Genomic DNA, 16257 nt, shown 5'->3' with positions numbered 1-16257 from the left:
GTTCCCTCACTCTGAGTTGGGACGCCACCTCCGAGCACTTTCCAATGTCGGTGAAGGCATATTCTCAGAGACCTGACGTGAAGCCTTAGGAAAGGCGCTCGAGGCTGGTACCAGTCTCCGGGCCTAGCAGCAGGGGCGGAGCTGGTTGCTAGGAAGGCAGTTTCCGCCAATCACTTGCTCGGCTCTCGTGGGCGGGGCCCGACTAGCAGCGTCTGTGGAAACCCAAGGAGGCGGCCGAGGAGAGGGCAAGAGGAGGTGAGAGGTGGGCTTCCTGACTGGGGACCGTGGCGGTACCTCGGGGCCCCAATACAGGTCCCGGTGGCCGGAGGAGGAGGGATGGAGGAGGAGAAGGGCCTCCCTCGCTCCAGCCGAAAGGAAGCGGGCGTCCCTGTTTGCCCCTGATGGACAGGGACAGGGACCGGATGGGGTTCCGGATCCGGGCGGCGAGGGGGCGGTATTGATGGAAGGAGTTAAGGGGTTACGGCTGCTATTGATCCCAGACTGTCATTTGGGCCTAGCATGTCGGTCTACTTCTAGATCCTCTTTGCTTGGGGCCCACTGGCCGCCCCAGCCTCCCAAGGGTAGCTCCTAATTGCGGCGCGTATTACTCTATTTTTTTGGACTAATTTTTCAACTATTTTAATTTTAACTGCCTCTTACTTAAATGGAAAAATGAGGAACAGCACCTTCTTCTTCCCTCCCTCTCCCTTCCCCGAGTCCAGCAATCCTTCTGTACAGGCTATTACTCTAAAATCAGTATCTGCAATTTAAATTCTTAGCCTCTGACCTGGAACTATCCAACCAGGCATTAAATTCACTTCTTAAATTTAGTTATCCAACTTTAGGGAATGTAGTCTGTGGCAAAATTCAAACCAGAAGTTGTTCAGAGCAACATTATTTAGAATTGCACCAACCAAAACTAAAAAGAAACTAGTAATAGCCTAAATGCCCAACCACAAAATAATAAATAAGATGATATAAGTATGTGGAAAATTGTAAATAAAAGAGTGAGGGTGCAAGAAGTACACTATAAAAATTGAATGAACATATAGATTATAACAGTGAAACTTATGTATCCATAATTGTTAAAATTTGAAAAGGCTGCATAGAGATGTAAATGGTTTTTGTATTAAGGTGAGGGTTCCTTCCCCCCCCTTTATCCTTTATGCATTAAGAATTATACTCCATCCCACCAAAAAAGATCAGTAAGGCCTCCATACTTATACTTAATTATTTATAAATACAGGAGGTAGAGTGGGAGACTTTTTGCTTGTTGCTCACTGTTTAAATCAGTGCCAACTTTCTTTCGGCTGAGGCATGGTACTCTTTGCAGCTTTCAAATGCAAGAACCACTTGGCGACAACAGCAGGGCCTTGAACCTGGAGCTTTCCCAAGGGAGTTGGCTCTAAATTAACATTTCATGCCACATACAGAGTTACTTCTGTTCCTCTTGGGTGACGACTTGCCCTGAAGCCAAGAGAGGTGGCATGTTAACAAGAGGCAGGAAAGGGTGATAATGATTTAGGGGAAGCTCAGATCAGATCAGGACTGTTGGTCTCTGTTCTGATGTACAGTAGTCTCCCTTTATCTGCAGTTTTGCTTTTCATGGTTTCTCTTACCTGCAGTCAACTGAGGCCTAGAAGCAGATGATCCTCTTTCTGAAGTCAGAAGGTCAGTGGTAGCCTAGTGCCACATCACAGTGACTAGATCATTCGCCTCACTTCATCTCATCATGTAGGCATTTGATCATCTCCCATCATCACAAGAAGGGTGAGTACAGTACAATAAGATATTTATTTATTTATTTATTTGAGAGAGAGAGAGAATGAGAGACAGAGAGCATGAGAGGGAGGAGGGTCAGAGGGAGAAGCAGACTCCCTGCCGAGCAGGGAGCCCGATGCGGGACTCGATCCCGGGACTCCAGGATCATGACCTGAGCCGAAGGCAGTTGCTTAACCAACTGAGCCACCCAGGCGCCCTACAATAAGATATTTTGAGAGAGACCACATTCGCATAACTTTTATTATAGTATGCTGTTGTAATTGTTCTATTTTATTATTGTTGTTGTTAATCTCTTACTGGGCCTAATTTAATAAATTAAACTTTATCATAGGTATATATGTATAGGAAAAAACAGTACATATAGGGTTTGGCACTATCTGTAGTTTCAGGCATCCACTGGGGGTCTTGAACATTTCCCCCATGGATAAGGGTGGGGGGACTATTGTATTCATCTAATTTGTTCATTTAAAATAATGTCATTTCCCCATCCCATTTGTTCATGCTCTTTTCCCAGATGTGAGGTAAGTATTTAGATAATCAAAATCCCACACAAGACCTCAACAGCAAAAATGCAGCTGAAATGATAATTATTTGAATTAAAAATAATGTTTTTGGTGGCATTCTCTTAGTTTTTACTAGTTTTGCTGTATTTAAACAAAGCGCTTCTCTTCAACTTTTGTGTTCAAAAAGGTGCCCATTGGAATTTATTTTCATCCACTTTTTTTAATGTAAGGAGGGAAAATGACTGCAGGCTCAGTGTGTGTTCCTCAGATCATACCATTGCGAGTGCCTCCCCCCGGAAAAGCCAATCATGAAATTGATAACAATACACTTTTGGAAATGAAATCTGGTAAGAATCAAATGTACTTGAAAGCATGTAAAATAACCTTGCCATACTCTTAATGTTCATCGGGTTGTTGATTTATCACTTTGCATGCTTTCTATAATTAGGCCTTGGGAATTTTGTAAAAGTTCCAAAATTTGAAACAGTGTTGTACTTGGTGGTTTATAGAGTGGTATATATTTGGATTAAAGTGGTTGGCTTTGATCAACTTTTCATTTGTAACAGTAGACAGTTGCAGCAATGCCTTGACTCACATTAGCCAAGGTAAGATGTCCCGGTTCTTCCCTGCGCTATCCCAGGATTCTTGTTATTTTGCTGGGATAGTAATTTGACCTACTAACACAGGCTTTCCAGTCAGACATGCTGGAGATTAAATCCTGCTTTTGACAACTTCTAGTGATACATTACTTAGCCTTTCTGAGTCTCAGTTTTTTCATTGTTAGTGAGAATACTGTCTGCCATTTAGAGCCACTGTGAGAATTAAATGAGTTGACATGTTATGTGAGGTACGCAGCGTCTGGCACATAGTAATGCCAAAATAAATCGTAACTATTACAGAAAGAAAGCAGTGAATACATATCCTGGTAATGACAGGAGTTTATATATATATATATATATATATATATATATATATATATATATGAACACATATATACACATATATATATATAGTTAACGTAAGGAGAAGAGGAAGCTTTTTTTTTTTTCTTAATCTCTGTGCCCAATGTGGGGCTCGAACTCATGACCGTGAGATCAAGAGTCACATGCTCTACTGACTGAGCCAGCTTGGTGCCCCAGGAAAGCTTTGTAGATAAAACATATGAACAAATACTTGTTTAAAAAGACTTTGAGGGGCGCCTGGGTGGCTCAGTCGTTAAGCGTCTGCCTTCAGCTCAGGTCATGATCCCAGGGTCCTGGGATCGAGCCCCACATCGGGCTCTCTGCTCCGCAGGAAGCCTGATTCTCCCTCTCCCACTCCCCCTGCTTATGTTCTCTCTCTCGCTGTGTCTCTCTCTGTCAAATAAATAAAATCTTTAAAAATAAAAAATAAAAAAAATAAAAGGGCTTTGAAATTCCAATTATATATATATATTTTTTTTTTTTTTAAAGATTTTATTTATTTATTTGACAGAGAGAGCGAGAGAGCACAAGCAGGGAGAGCAGCAGAGGGAGAGGGAGAAGCAGGCTCCCCGCTGAGCAGGGAGCCCAATGCGGGACTCGATCCCACAACCCTGGGATCACGACCTGAGCCAAAGGCAGACACTTAACCATTGAGCCACCCAGGCGCCCCCCAATTATATATTTGATAGTTAATGTGTAAAATCTATTTATCTATAAATCTGGTGACCCCTGTGCTTCCTAGACAAATTCCAGCTAAGAATATTGTGTAATATACTATATCTCCCTTTATCTTAAAAGCTAGTATTATTTTTAAAAATTCTCAAACCAGAATACAAATTTTAATGAATATGCCCATAACTCTTGGGAGAAGGTGGATTATTATTGACAAATGATGATATGAATGATAAAGTATCCAAATTCCCTAATATTTAAAATGTTTAATAAATAAAGAGGTTCCGGGCACCTGGGTGGCTCAGTTGGTGTCTGGGATCGAGCCCAGGGTGGGGCTCCACACTCAGCAGGGAGTCTGCTTCTCCTCGCCCTCTGCCCCTACCTCCACTCGTGTGCACTCGCACTCTCAAATAAATAAATAAAATCTTTTAAATAAATAAATAAATAGATAAATAAATAGGTTCTACAATTCAATACCAAAAATAATAGTAACCCAATAGAAAAGTGGGCAAAAGATGTGAAAGGACATTTTATAGGAAAGGAAATATAAATGTATTTTAAACATAGGGGAATATACATTTACCCATCCCTTTACCTACTAGCTGAGCAGGCCTTATCCCCTGCTTTATTTACTCCATGGCATTTAATTACCACTTGATATCATGTATATACCTGTTTGTTTGTTTTGTTTACTGTTTGTGTGTCCTTCCTAAAAAGAGGCTCCCAGAGAGCCGGGTCTTTGGTCACTGGTGTATTCCCCAGTGCCTAGAACAGTGTCTGGCACAGAATAGGTACTTGATAAATATTTGTTGAATGAATGGATAAATCTTACTCAAAAATGTAAGAAATGTGATCTAAAACTATGAGGTTTTTTTTTTACACCTAGGAGATGGCAAAAATAAAAGAAAAATTAATACCACACTATAGGGGTGAGTGTGGGGGAACAGGCACTTTCATGCATTGCTGGTAACAATGTAAATTGTTTCAGTGTCCATGAAGGGAAGTTTGACCATATTAGCTAAAATATCTTTTGACTGAGCAATACTAGTTCTACATATTTTACAGATTTTTTTTTTAAAGCTTTTATTTATTTATTTGACAGAGAGAGACACAGCGAGAGAGGGAACACAAGCAGGGGGAGTGGGAGAAGGAGAGGCAGGCTTCCCGCGGAGCAGGGAGCCCGATGCGGGGCTTGATCCCAGGACCCCGGGATCACAACCCGAGCGCAAGGCAGACACTTATGACTGAGCCACCCAGGTGCCCCGCATATTTTACAGATATTAAAAGAACTTCTTGCAAAGATATTCATTGCAGTGCTTATGATGGCAAAAGAAAAAAAAAGAAAGGAAAAGAAAAAGAGCCTAAATATTCACCTGTAGGGAATTGGTTAAATATTGGTTCATTTGTATAGGGATAGAACCCAATACAGACATAACAAAGAGTGAGGACACCCTGTATACCAGTATAGAAAACTATCCAAGATAATATTGTTCAATGAAAAAAGAAGTGTGTGGAACAGGATATGTTATGTCACCATTTGTATTAAAAAAGAGGGGAAAATAAGAATATATACATGCTTGTATGGATGTAAAATATTTTTGGAAGGATACTCAAGACACCATTGATTGCCTTTGGCCATCTGATTGATGTCAGGGGTGGGAGAGGGTTTTAATTGTATATCCTTTTTTGACTTTTTAAAAAATTGAGATATAATTAATGTATAACTTTATGTTAGTTTCATGTATACAATGTAATGATTTGATATTTATATATACTGCAAAGTCACCCCCACAATTAATGTAGTTACCATCTATCACCAACAGTTTTTTTTCTTGTGATAAGAACTTTTAAGATCTCCTCTCTTAGCAAACTTTTTTGACATTTTGAACCTTGAATTGTATGAGTTTATTACCTTTTAAAATTTTCCAAGAAGTGTGGGAATCATTTACCAAGCCCAAATAAAATATAATAAAAGCATTTCTTTCTTCTTTTTTTTTTTAAAGAGAGACACAGCGAGAGAGGGAACACAAGCAGGGGGAGTGGGAGAGGGAGAAGCAGGCTTCCCGCTGAGCAGAGAGCCCGATGCGGGGCTCGATCCCAGGACCCTGGGATCATGACCTGAGCCGAAGGCAGACGCTTAACGACGGAGCCACCCAGGCGCCCCTTAAAAGCATTTCTTTTTAAAAAGCATTTTTTTAAGTAGGCTGAACTCACGACCCTGAGATCAAGACCTAAGCCAAGATCAAGAGTTGGAGGCTTAACCGACTGAGACACCCAAGCGCCCCAGTAATAGCATTTCTGAAGCAATGCTCAAAAAATAAAAAATTAGGGATGACAAATAAATAAATAAATAAAATCTTAAAAAAAATAAAAAATTAGCTTCTGCTTTCTAAATGAGTGTTGTAGTCTTAAAACGGAGCCCTGCTCTATTTGCCTCAGTGCGTTATTGGAACGGCACAATAGGATAGTGATTCAAGAGCATGGGTTCTGGATCCATAGCCAAAGTGAAACCACAACTCTACTGTTATCGAGCAACCTTCTTAACCCCTCTGGGACTCAGTTTCCTCATCTATAAAGTGGGTATAAAATGGGACCTGTCACATAGGGTTGTACACATGCGTTGAGCTAATTCATACAAGGCACAGTGCCTGGCACAGAGAAAGAACTCACTTATTGCTAGTTATTGTTATTCATTCCTATGATGTATAAAAAATCTCATTAATTAACTGACCCACAGAGACTGTGCTACCTTAGTGTTAATTACAGTTACCCTGTTTTGTTTTTTTCAGACACCCCTGATGTCAACATATATTATACGCTGGATGGCAGCAAACCTGAATTTCTAAAGAGAATTGGTTATGGTGAAAATAATACATTTAAGTATACGAAGCCTATTACTCTGCCTGATGGAAAAATACAAGTTAAAGCTGTTGCAGTCTCTAAGTAAGTTAAGAGCATGGTGATGAAAATAATTGGTAATATAATGACATTACATTTTAATTTTATTTATTTCTTCCTATGAGAACAAGTGCTGTATTAGAAGGGCACTAAAGGCAAAGTTATTTTAATTTCAACATATCTATAACTTTTGGGTTTTGTTTGTCTTTTTCCAGGGTATACTGTAAAGGCACAAATCACGAGAGTACAGCTTGATAAGGTGTAATGTATATTAAGACTGTTTTTCTTCTGACTTCCACATTGGGATTTGGGGAAGGAAGAGGCCTTTTAGGGTTTGGGACCTTTGAAGTGATTCATCCGGCTGTGAAGAAAATACTGGTTTTAGTGGATGGTCCTTTTATTCCACAGGACATGACCTACAACCACCACCATCATTCTCTGTTGTATTTTGTATTGACATAATCTGTCTTCATGGCTACTGTCAATTTAATTTGTTGGACATTAGCTCCTTTATTTGTTTCTTTGTCCTTTCTTTTCTTCTCAATGACTTTTTCCAATTTTCAGAGACTCTTTTTTTAAAATTATTATTATTTTTTTTATTATGTTCATTTAGCCACCATATAGTTTTCAAATATAGAAACACAACTTAATTTGGAAGCCATGTGTTGTAGAGAAAAAAACCCAAGTGCTTTGCACGTCTGTGTGTCTGTGATAGAGGAATTATTCTGCACAGCAAGACAGGTTTAGCCACATTTTTGGAACACCTTAAAGCCCCAAACCAGTAAGAGGCTTTGAGCAGGTACTTAAAAAAAAAAAAAAAAAAAAAAAAAAAGTCTTCCAGGCTCCCCCTGGTGGCTGAACTACTGCATGGCTTTTGAGGAGCACTACAAATTCTACACAGATGACAGATTTGGCATTTGAAAGTTTTAAAAAAGAACAAAATAAAAATGAAACAAACAAAAATCCTCATACACATTATTATTCTTTATTAAAAATTGGAAAAAATTGGCTTTTTTCACTTGCCAAACCAATTCTGTCAAAACAAGTCATCTCAATTATTAAAAATTAACCAGCAAAATACTTCAGTGCCTAAGGCTGTAAGGCAGGCCCTTTTATAACTTGCAGGTAGTAGTAAGATGAAGTAATAATTACTAACTATGTAATTCAGAGGAGTTAATACAGTTTTCAAAAGAGTCTAAAATAAGGTCCTTCTTTATGCCTCTCACCATCTTGCTCTGTGCCCACTTAGTGTCTGTTCTGAAAGCACTGATAGGAATTCAGGTATGCTCAGCTCAGGGAAAGTACTTATACAAAAATGTTTTTGAGTCTTCAAGACAGAAGGATTTGTGCTTGTATACATTCGTGACAAATGTATTTAAATGCAATACATTTTCTTTATGGAAATTATACTGCTTCATTCAAGCCTTTTTCTAGGTACTTACAGTAATTAATTTCTTAATGAGGAGAAAAGGCTTTGAAATGAGAGTGTTAACAATTAAAGGCCACTAACATGTTAAGAGGAAAAATTATGGTCACGAAGTTTTGAGTGATTTGGGAAGATATGATACAAGTGAAAACAAGTTAGGATATGTGAGTGCACTATAGTATTTCGACATTGTTTAAAAATGTGTCAGGACAGGGGTGCCTGGTGGCTCAGTCGGTTAAGCATCTGCCTTAGGCTCAGGTCATGATCGCAGGGTCCTTCGATCGAGCCCTGTGTTGGGCTCCTTGCTTGGTGGGGAGCCTGCTTCTCCCTCTCCCTCTGCCTGCCACTCCCCCTGCTGGTGCTCTCTCTCTCTCTCCCCCTCTGTTAAATAAATAAATAAATAAATAAATAAATAAAATCTTAAAAATGTGTCAGGACAGAACTGAAGAAGGGCACCGACCAGAGGCGGCCAGGAGTGAGTGAGTGGTGGGCAAGGAGTGCTCATTGTACGGAGCCAGCCCTCTCCCCCTTCCCTGAGCTAGATGGCCAGGGACATTATGGATGTCTTTGTTTCAAAGGGGTCAGGTTGAGGGGCAGCCCCCCAGTCTCTTTCTGTCCCAGCTCAGTTTGCAAAAGGTACTAACATGTAATTCTTCTCTATTGTAAGCTTTCCTTTAAAAAAATTTTTTTTTTAATTTAAATTCAATTAATTAACATAAAATGTATTATTAGTGTCAGAGGTAGAGTTCAGTGATTCATCAGTCTTATATAACACCCAGTGCTCATTACATCCTGTGCCCTCCTTAATGCCCATCACCCAGTTACCATCCCCCATCCCCCTCCCCTCCAGCAACCCTCAGTTTGTTTTCTACGATTAAGAGTCTCTTAGGGTTTGTCTCCCTCTCTGATTTTAGTTTGCTTCTCATGATTAAGCCGTTTGAAAACAAAACAAACAAACAAGCCCAACTTTAGCATTCATTGCCTCTGGTGATTCAGTCATGGTTTGTGTTGTTTGTGTTGATAATTTTTGTAGCTTCCAAAATTTAACAGTGAGCTTTGCTTTTGTGATAAATAAATATAAATAATAAAGAATCTCCAAACTTATTATGTAACCAGTGCTTCTCAACCTTGGCTGCTGAATCAGTTGGCTATTGCTGTATAACCAACCACCCTGACATTTAATGTCCTAAAAGAACAATCATTTATTTGCTCATTATTCTGTCAGCATTTTGGTGTGCATTCAGCTGGGTACTTGTTCTCCTGGTCTTTCCTGAGGTCCCTGACCTGGCTGCAGTCAGTTTTTTGGCTCACCTTGAGCTGGAGAGTCTAAGAAAGCTTGAGTCACATTTCTGGTGGTTGGTGCTGGCGGTTGGCTGAGCCTTGGTTCTCCAGCTGGGTCACCTGAATTTTTTCATTCAGTTCCAAAAGCTGTAAGAGAAAGGGCAAGCCTGGATATGCAGATGTTTTTCTAGTCTCTGCTTGTGTCATACTTGTTAATGTTTCACTGGCCAAAGCAAGTCACATGGCAACCCCCAAAGTCAATGTGTGAGGGGATTCTGCAAGGGCACGAGGGCACCAGGGCGTGCAGATAGATAAAAGACATAATGCCTCAGGGACTGTGATTGTAACAATCTACCACAGGTTCCTATCAGAATCACCCAGGGAGCTTTGCAGAATCTCCAGGCCCAGGTCATACACTCCAGACCAACTAAATAACAGTGTCTTGGGGTGGGACACAGGCATCAGTATTTTTAAAGTTTCCTGATGATTCCAATATGCAACCAAGGGTGGCAACTGACACATTAATGGGGGGAAAAAAGATGTTTCCATTTAGAGAGATTTGACCAATACCACTTTTTTTGAAATATATTTTTATTAAAGTTTGATATTCTAGAATGAAAGAAAAGGAATAAGGACACTGTCATATGTGTGCTTTCATGGGTCCAAATATATGTACATGAATTTTCACGTCAGAGCATGGTCAGTAAAGAACACAGATGAATGGGAGGAGTGGGGAACTTGGGAACATTTCAGTAAGCAGGAGTGGTGTCGGGGTTGTTTTGTTTTATCTTGTCTTGTTTAAGTAGGCTCCACCCCCAGCATGGAGCCCAGTGCGGGGCTTGAACTCACAATCCTGAGGTCAAGACTTGAGCTGAGAATTAAGAGTCAGACGTTTAACCGACTGAGCCACCCACGCACCGCAGGTGTTGGGTTTTGATGGTCCATATTGATGGTCCAGTCCAGGGTCTGTAAACTTTCTGACAACTGTCTTGTTTCTTTAAAAGCTACCTTTATGGTCAGGAACTCCCTATCTTTGATATCATTTTATAGTGTTTTGACAGTGAACTTGTGTGGTTCTCCCTTCTCTGTCAATTACCTTATATGGTGGTCAAGATAAATTGAGCTGGGCTGAGGTAAAAGTTGTCTCAAACTGAAGGTAGGTAGCTGGGGGAGTCAGAGTCCCCTGAGAACAATAATTTTTCTTTCATGGGGGGACTTTCCAGTTTTACAGCAATGGTTAATAAACGGATTGGCAGGTTACCAGGCCATCTCACGGGCATCCATCTGCAGCCCCATGCAGTATATAATGTGTGGAGGAAAGATCCAGATGTCATCTCCATAAGCAGCAACAAAGGCAAGAAGAGCACTGCTTTGAGAGGGGTAGTTTGGAGTGTGGGACAGAGGATGGAGTTTGTTAGCCTTCAGATCTGGACTTTAATCCCAGTTCTCTTGCTCCTCACTGAATAAGAGGAACTTATTAACTTGAATAAGTTGTGATTCTCAGTTTTCTCATTCGTTAAATGAGGTTAATAAAACTTAGTTGGCAGCCATTGTGAATATCAGAGGTAATACACTTAGTATACACTTGTCATTGCACCTGTAGTAGCTGTTATTATTGTTGTTTGTTGTTATTCTAATTCTTAACAAAGGGGCTAACAGGTTGCTGTTGTGTGACCCAACTCAAAGGGCATGCCTGTATTTGAAAAATCTATGCCTGCATGAGTAAGTGGGTTCTACTTAACCCCTTCATGTTCCTAAACCAGAAGTTCTCAGTTGGGCATAATTTTGCCCCAAAGGGGACATTTGGTCATGTCTGGAAACATTTTTGGTTGTCACATCTGGAAGTGGGAGTGTGCTAGTGGCATCTGCTGGGGGGAGGTCAAGGATGTTGCTAATCATCTTAGCACAGGATAGCCTTCCACAACAAAGTATTATCTAGCCTAAAATTTCAGTAGTTCTCAGTAGATTGAGAAAACCTGGCCTGGACAAGTTGCAGAATTCTTACAGATCCAGCTTCTTAACTCTTACAATCATCCAAGTAATTCTGCTATTTTATTGAGAGGATAGTGATCTTTGTGGGGCTAGAGCTACATGTAACTTTTTTAATGTCGAATGCACCTTATATTGCTATTCCTAAAGATATATATTTAAGACCTCTGATTTCAATCCTAGCAAAAATTTATGTGTGTTTATTTATTTTTATTTTTTTTTTAAAGATTTATTTATTTATTTATTTGACAGAGAGAGACACTGTGAGAGAGGGAACACAAGCAGGGGGGAGTGGGAGAGGGAGAAGCAGGCTGCCTGCGGAGCAGGGAGCCCGATGCGGGGCTCGATCCCAGGACCCTGGGATCATGACCTGAGCCGAAGGCACACTGATCCACCCAGGCACCCCAATTTATGTGTGTTTAAATGAGATTTGGGCTGAGTATGATTTCTAGCTCCAACCCTAAACTTAAGCCTTTTTTGATATCACAATCAGGAAATCCTTCTACTTAGGGCACCTGGGTGGCTCAGTTTAAGCGACTGCCTTCTGCTCAGGTCATGATCCTGGAGTCCCGGGATCGAGTCCCGCATCGGGCTCCCTGCTCGGCGGGGAGTCTGCTTCTCCCTCTGACTCTCCCCCTCTCATGCTCTCTCTCTATCACTATCTCTCTCAATTAATAAATAAAAATCTTTAAAAAAAAAAAAAGAAGGAAATCCTTCTACTTAGTAGGCAGTTGAAGCTAGTTTCTGGGCTCCTCATGGAAGGAACAAAGTCCACGGGTGAGAGCCCTGGCTGGGTCCCCATGGAAGGGGCCAGATGTGGTTGGGGAGACAACCTGTACCTTCCAGGAGTAGAGCAAGTGGATGGGAGTCAGGCTTCCGTTCAGTGTGATGGTGGGGCTAGAAGCACACATTTCAGGGAGCCCCACAATTATCCAGGATTTAAAGGATCCCTGGATAGAGATGTTTGTGGTGTCTAGGAAGTATGCTAGCAAGGAGAACAACTGTATCTTGGATGACAGACCTGGGACCAAAGATGAACATTTAGGTGGGATGGATGTTGAGGTGAATGAGTTAAGTAAGCAGTTCATCTCAAAGATCATCTGTATCTGCATCCAGATTTCTGTAACTGTAAAAGTGGTTTTGTTATTAAGAACAAAACAAAGGAAAACAAAACGTGTGCTTCCCCGAAGTTTAGCCACCCATAAATCACTCCAGCCAGTGAACATGCAGTTTAAATATTATTACACACTGATAGATAGTGGCAATTGAGATGAATTGTGTATTTCTGATCACTTTTTTTCTTCTAGAAATGTAGCTTAAAACTTCCTTATTGCTGAATGTTAAACATTTCTCAACTGTTTTGGAATTGATGTTTATGTATTTATAAATATTTACTTAATCAAAGAATTTTAAGTATTTTGGGACACTTATTTACTTAAAGCTTCAAAATTTTTAAGAAATATTAAAAATCTGACATGTAAGAGATCTGAGAAATCGCAAAAGAAAGGCTAATGAAACATGAAATGTATGAGAGACCAATATGAAAATCAATAAGAGCAAAGCAGACAAAGAACACAAAAGAAAGAAGAGAATGGAAGTGGAAAAAGAATTAAGTGCCTGGGCAGAATAGAATTCACACAGAATCACCTGTGTTCCAGCTGTGAGCTTTCAACACAAATTAGTGGGCATGAGAGTTAAAAATATTAAATCTGACACGTGGTCATTATGACCATTGGAGGCTGGTGGCTGTCCCCCAGTATCTGTGTTTCCCTTCTTCCAGAATAATAGAGCCCATGATTTTTAGCTAGACACATGGTTGCCTGGAAGAAAGATATTTCCCAATCCTCCTTGCAACTGGCAAGAGCCATATCACCAGGTGTGGCCAGTGAGATGTATGTGAAAGTGATGTGTGCAACTTCTGGATTGTGCCCTTAAAGGGGAGAGGTGGGCCCTGTTTCCCGCTCGCTGGAATGTGGATGTGGCCAGCCATGTTGGGTTATGAAGACAAGTTCAAGGTCCTAGAGCTGGAGCAACAAGGTAGAAACTTGGCACCATGCCCCCATCACCATGGCACCTCTGTACCAGCTCTGGGCTGATTACACCCTGTTGATTCTCTCTAGTTTAAGCCACTATTGTTTTTATTCTGTGTTCCAACAGCCAAGCCTATATCCCAATACTCTAGGGACACAGCACAAGCAAATGCCTACAGAGAACATAATCAAGAGTACAGGTGATCAAAAAAGGCTGACAATATCAAATGTTGATGAGTATGTGGAGAAACTGGAACCTTCAGATAATGCTGGTGGGAATGTAAAATGGAACAACCACAGTTTAGCAGTTTCTAAAAAGTTAGAGATACCACATGACCCAGCAATTCCTCTCCTGTATATCTATTCAAGAGAAATGAAAGCATGTCCACATGAAGACTATCGTGTGCCGGCCTCAGCCCAGCAGTAACCAGTGTTGTGGCTAGACTGGCCCTGTGGTTCTTATCATGGCTGCAAGACATCCTCAGCAGGAACTACCAGGAAACTCTCAGAGACAAGGTTTATTACTTACAGGTCTTGGAAATTACATAGCATACCTGAGGCCACACAGCAAGGTCACCAGTAGAGAGAGTGAAAGAGAGTTCATGGGCCTGGGGTTCTGCTTTTATTGGGGTTGAGGGTGGGGGCCTAGGGTCTCTTGGTCTCACTCTTTATTGGTTAATTTAAAACATAAGAGCAGGAATTTCAAGCTTGGGAAGAGAAAAACAAACAAACAAACAAACAAACTAGGGGCCCAAATGGTAATTTATGGAAACCAACCAAGGAGCCTCAGAGTGGGGTGGTGGTGGGGGTTGAAGGTGGTAGTGGCCTGGTTTTTTATCAAGTGGTGTGGCTGGCAGTGTGGTTATTCAAGATAGCCGTCTTTTCTTTGAAGCTTCGTGTAACACTTTTTCTATTTTGAATAATTTTCAGGGACTGCAGACAGAGTGGCATTGTAACAAAGGTGTTTCAGGTGGGCTATGAGCCACCAAATACAGTCTCTTCAGAAAACCATGTTGAAAATGTTCTCAAAGATTTTTCCAAGCAGGCAAGTAATGAAACTGTAACACTTTCAGATGGTCACCACATTCTTGGTTCCTTCTTTCTCAGTGATTCCCATCTTCTCTTTCATTTCATCACCTGTGCTCTTAGGTTCTTATAATTGAGGTCAGTAGCGACCATGGCAAAGTGATTTCCTGCCTGTTGGTCAGTCCATCCTGCACATTAGAAATTCCTCCCCATTCTGCATGGAGCACTGGGTGTTATGCACAAACAATGAATCATGGAACACTATATCTAAAACTAATGATGTAATGTATGGGGATTAACATAACAATAAAAAAAATTTTTTAAAAAAAAAAAAAAGAAAGAAATTCCTCCCCAGCATCATGGCCCATGTTCCATTGTCTTCAGTGACCCCCACTTACTATTGAAGAAAGTGATCAGTTTCTGTCTTCAGTCATCCTTTCTTGCTCTGTGACTCCCCTGTACATTTCTCCAGCCAAACTACACTGTGTATGCTGTGTTCTATCACTGCTCCCCCATCATTCAGGCCTTCTCCTTTTATATGGTGCTTTGAATATGTGATTACTTTGCTCATCGTCTACCTTCCCCAGGCAGGGTAAGTTCTAAGGTGGCAGAGAGCATGTCTGCCATACTCATTGCCTTGCACAGAGGTAAGCTGGAGAGGGCAGTGAGTGTATATTTGGGGTTTTTTTGGTTTTTTTTTTTAAGATTTTTTTTTTTTTATTTGAGAGAGAGAGAGAGGGACAGCTAGAGAGGGAACACAAGCAGGGGGAGTGGGAGAGGGAGAAGCAGGCTTCCCGCTGAGCAGGGAGCCCTATGTGGGGCTCGATCCCAGGACCCTGGGATCACGACCTGAGCCGAAGGCAGACGCTTAACGACTGAGCCACCCAGGCACCCCGTGAGTGTATATTTGTTGAACAGATACATCAGACTAGTAGAAACCCTCTCTGACCATAGCCATTGATTATGTTGAAATCTTCATCCCTGAAAAGCTCAAAGCCTTGCCTCTCTGGAGGATGAACTAGACTTATCTACAAGGATGTTTGAAACTTCAGTCCCTGGGCTTTGAGCACCAGTGAGACAGATCCGAGGGCCAGAGGATGGGCTAGCTCATGGTAAGGCAATCAACCAAAAAGTCTCAGTCATGGAGGTCTTGATGGGGATGACCAGAAGTTTGGGAGGGGATCCCTTTAGCCCAAGGACGGACCAGAGTCCAGAAGTGGCTGCGGGACCAGAGCAGTGGGTACAGGCATAGTGTGGGGCTCAAGTATGATCAGCACAGGGATCTGCCATGGGCAGGGGTATCCAGCAGAGGCTGAGCCTACTTGGGTCAGTAGGTGCTCAGGCTTGAATCAGGCATAAGGGACTGAGTCCATGGGGAAAGAAGTCCATGGAGAAGAGTATAAGGACTGTGCATGGGCAGGTAGTGTGGTTAAGTCCTATCTTGGTCTGACCCCACCTTTTATTTGCCTCCTGGATCTGGTGGTCGCATTGTTATTCCCCAGACTCCCATGACTGTAACATCCTGCCTTCGTGTCCTGCTGCCTGCTGCTTGACTGGTGGAGCCTACCAACCAGACATACTACCAGCCAAGCGGCCCAGATACCAAGCTCTGTGTTTCCAGAGTAAGGTGAAACAGAGGTCATTTTGTAAAAACTATTGTAAACCCTTTCAAGTAAGAAGGGCACACT

The 16257-nt window shown here is 41.4% G+C and overlaps 1 protein-coding gene across 4 annotated transcripts in view; it reads left to right on the top strand.

The window, feature by feature from the left end:
• The first annotated feature begins 169 nt into the window (after nt 1-169).
• The window catches only part of DZANK1 (double zinc ribbon and ankyrin repeat domains 1), a 60837-nt gene continuing 44749 nt past the window's right edge, over nt 170-16257 (top strand). For 2 of the 4 annotated variants that reach the window (XM_032419283.1, XM_032419279.1), the window contains exons 1-5: nt 170-255; nt 1626-1770; nt 2473-2632; nt 6709-6862; nt 14474-14588. In XM_032419283.1, coding sequence (XP_032275174.1) covers nt 2524-2632; nt 6709-6862; nt 14474-14588 — 378 coding nt within the window. In that variant the 5' untranslated portion in view covers nt 170-255; nt 1626-1770; nt 2473-2523. Of the gene's footprint in view, nt 263-1625; nt 1771-2472; nt 2633-6708; nt 6863-14473; nt 14589-16257 lie in introns of all 4 variants that reach the window. The other 2 variants (XM_032419280.1, XM_032419282.1) reach the window with 2 other exon arrangements.

The sequence above is a fragment of the Phoca vitulina genome, unplaced genomic scaffold (genome assembly GCF_004348235.1).
Source record: "Phoca vitulina isolate PV1807 unplaced genomic scaffold, GSC_HSeal_1.0 scaffold22, whole genome shotgun sequence".
In the NCBI taxonomy this organism is placed as follows: Eukaryota; Metazoa; Chordata; class Mammalia; order Carnivora; family Phocidae; genus Phoca; species Phoca vitulina.
This window is presented reverse-complemented; position numbering and strand designations above follow the sequence as displayed.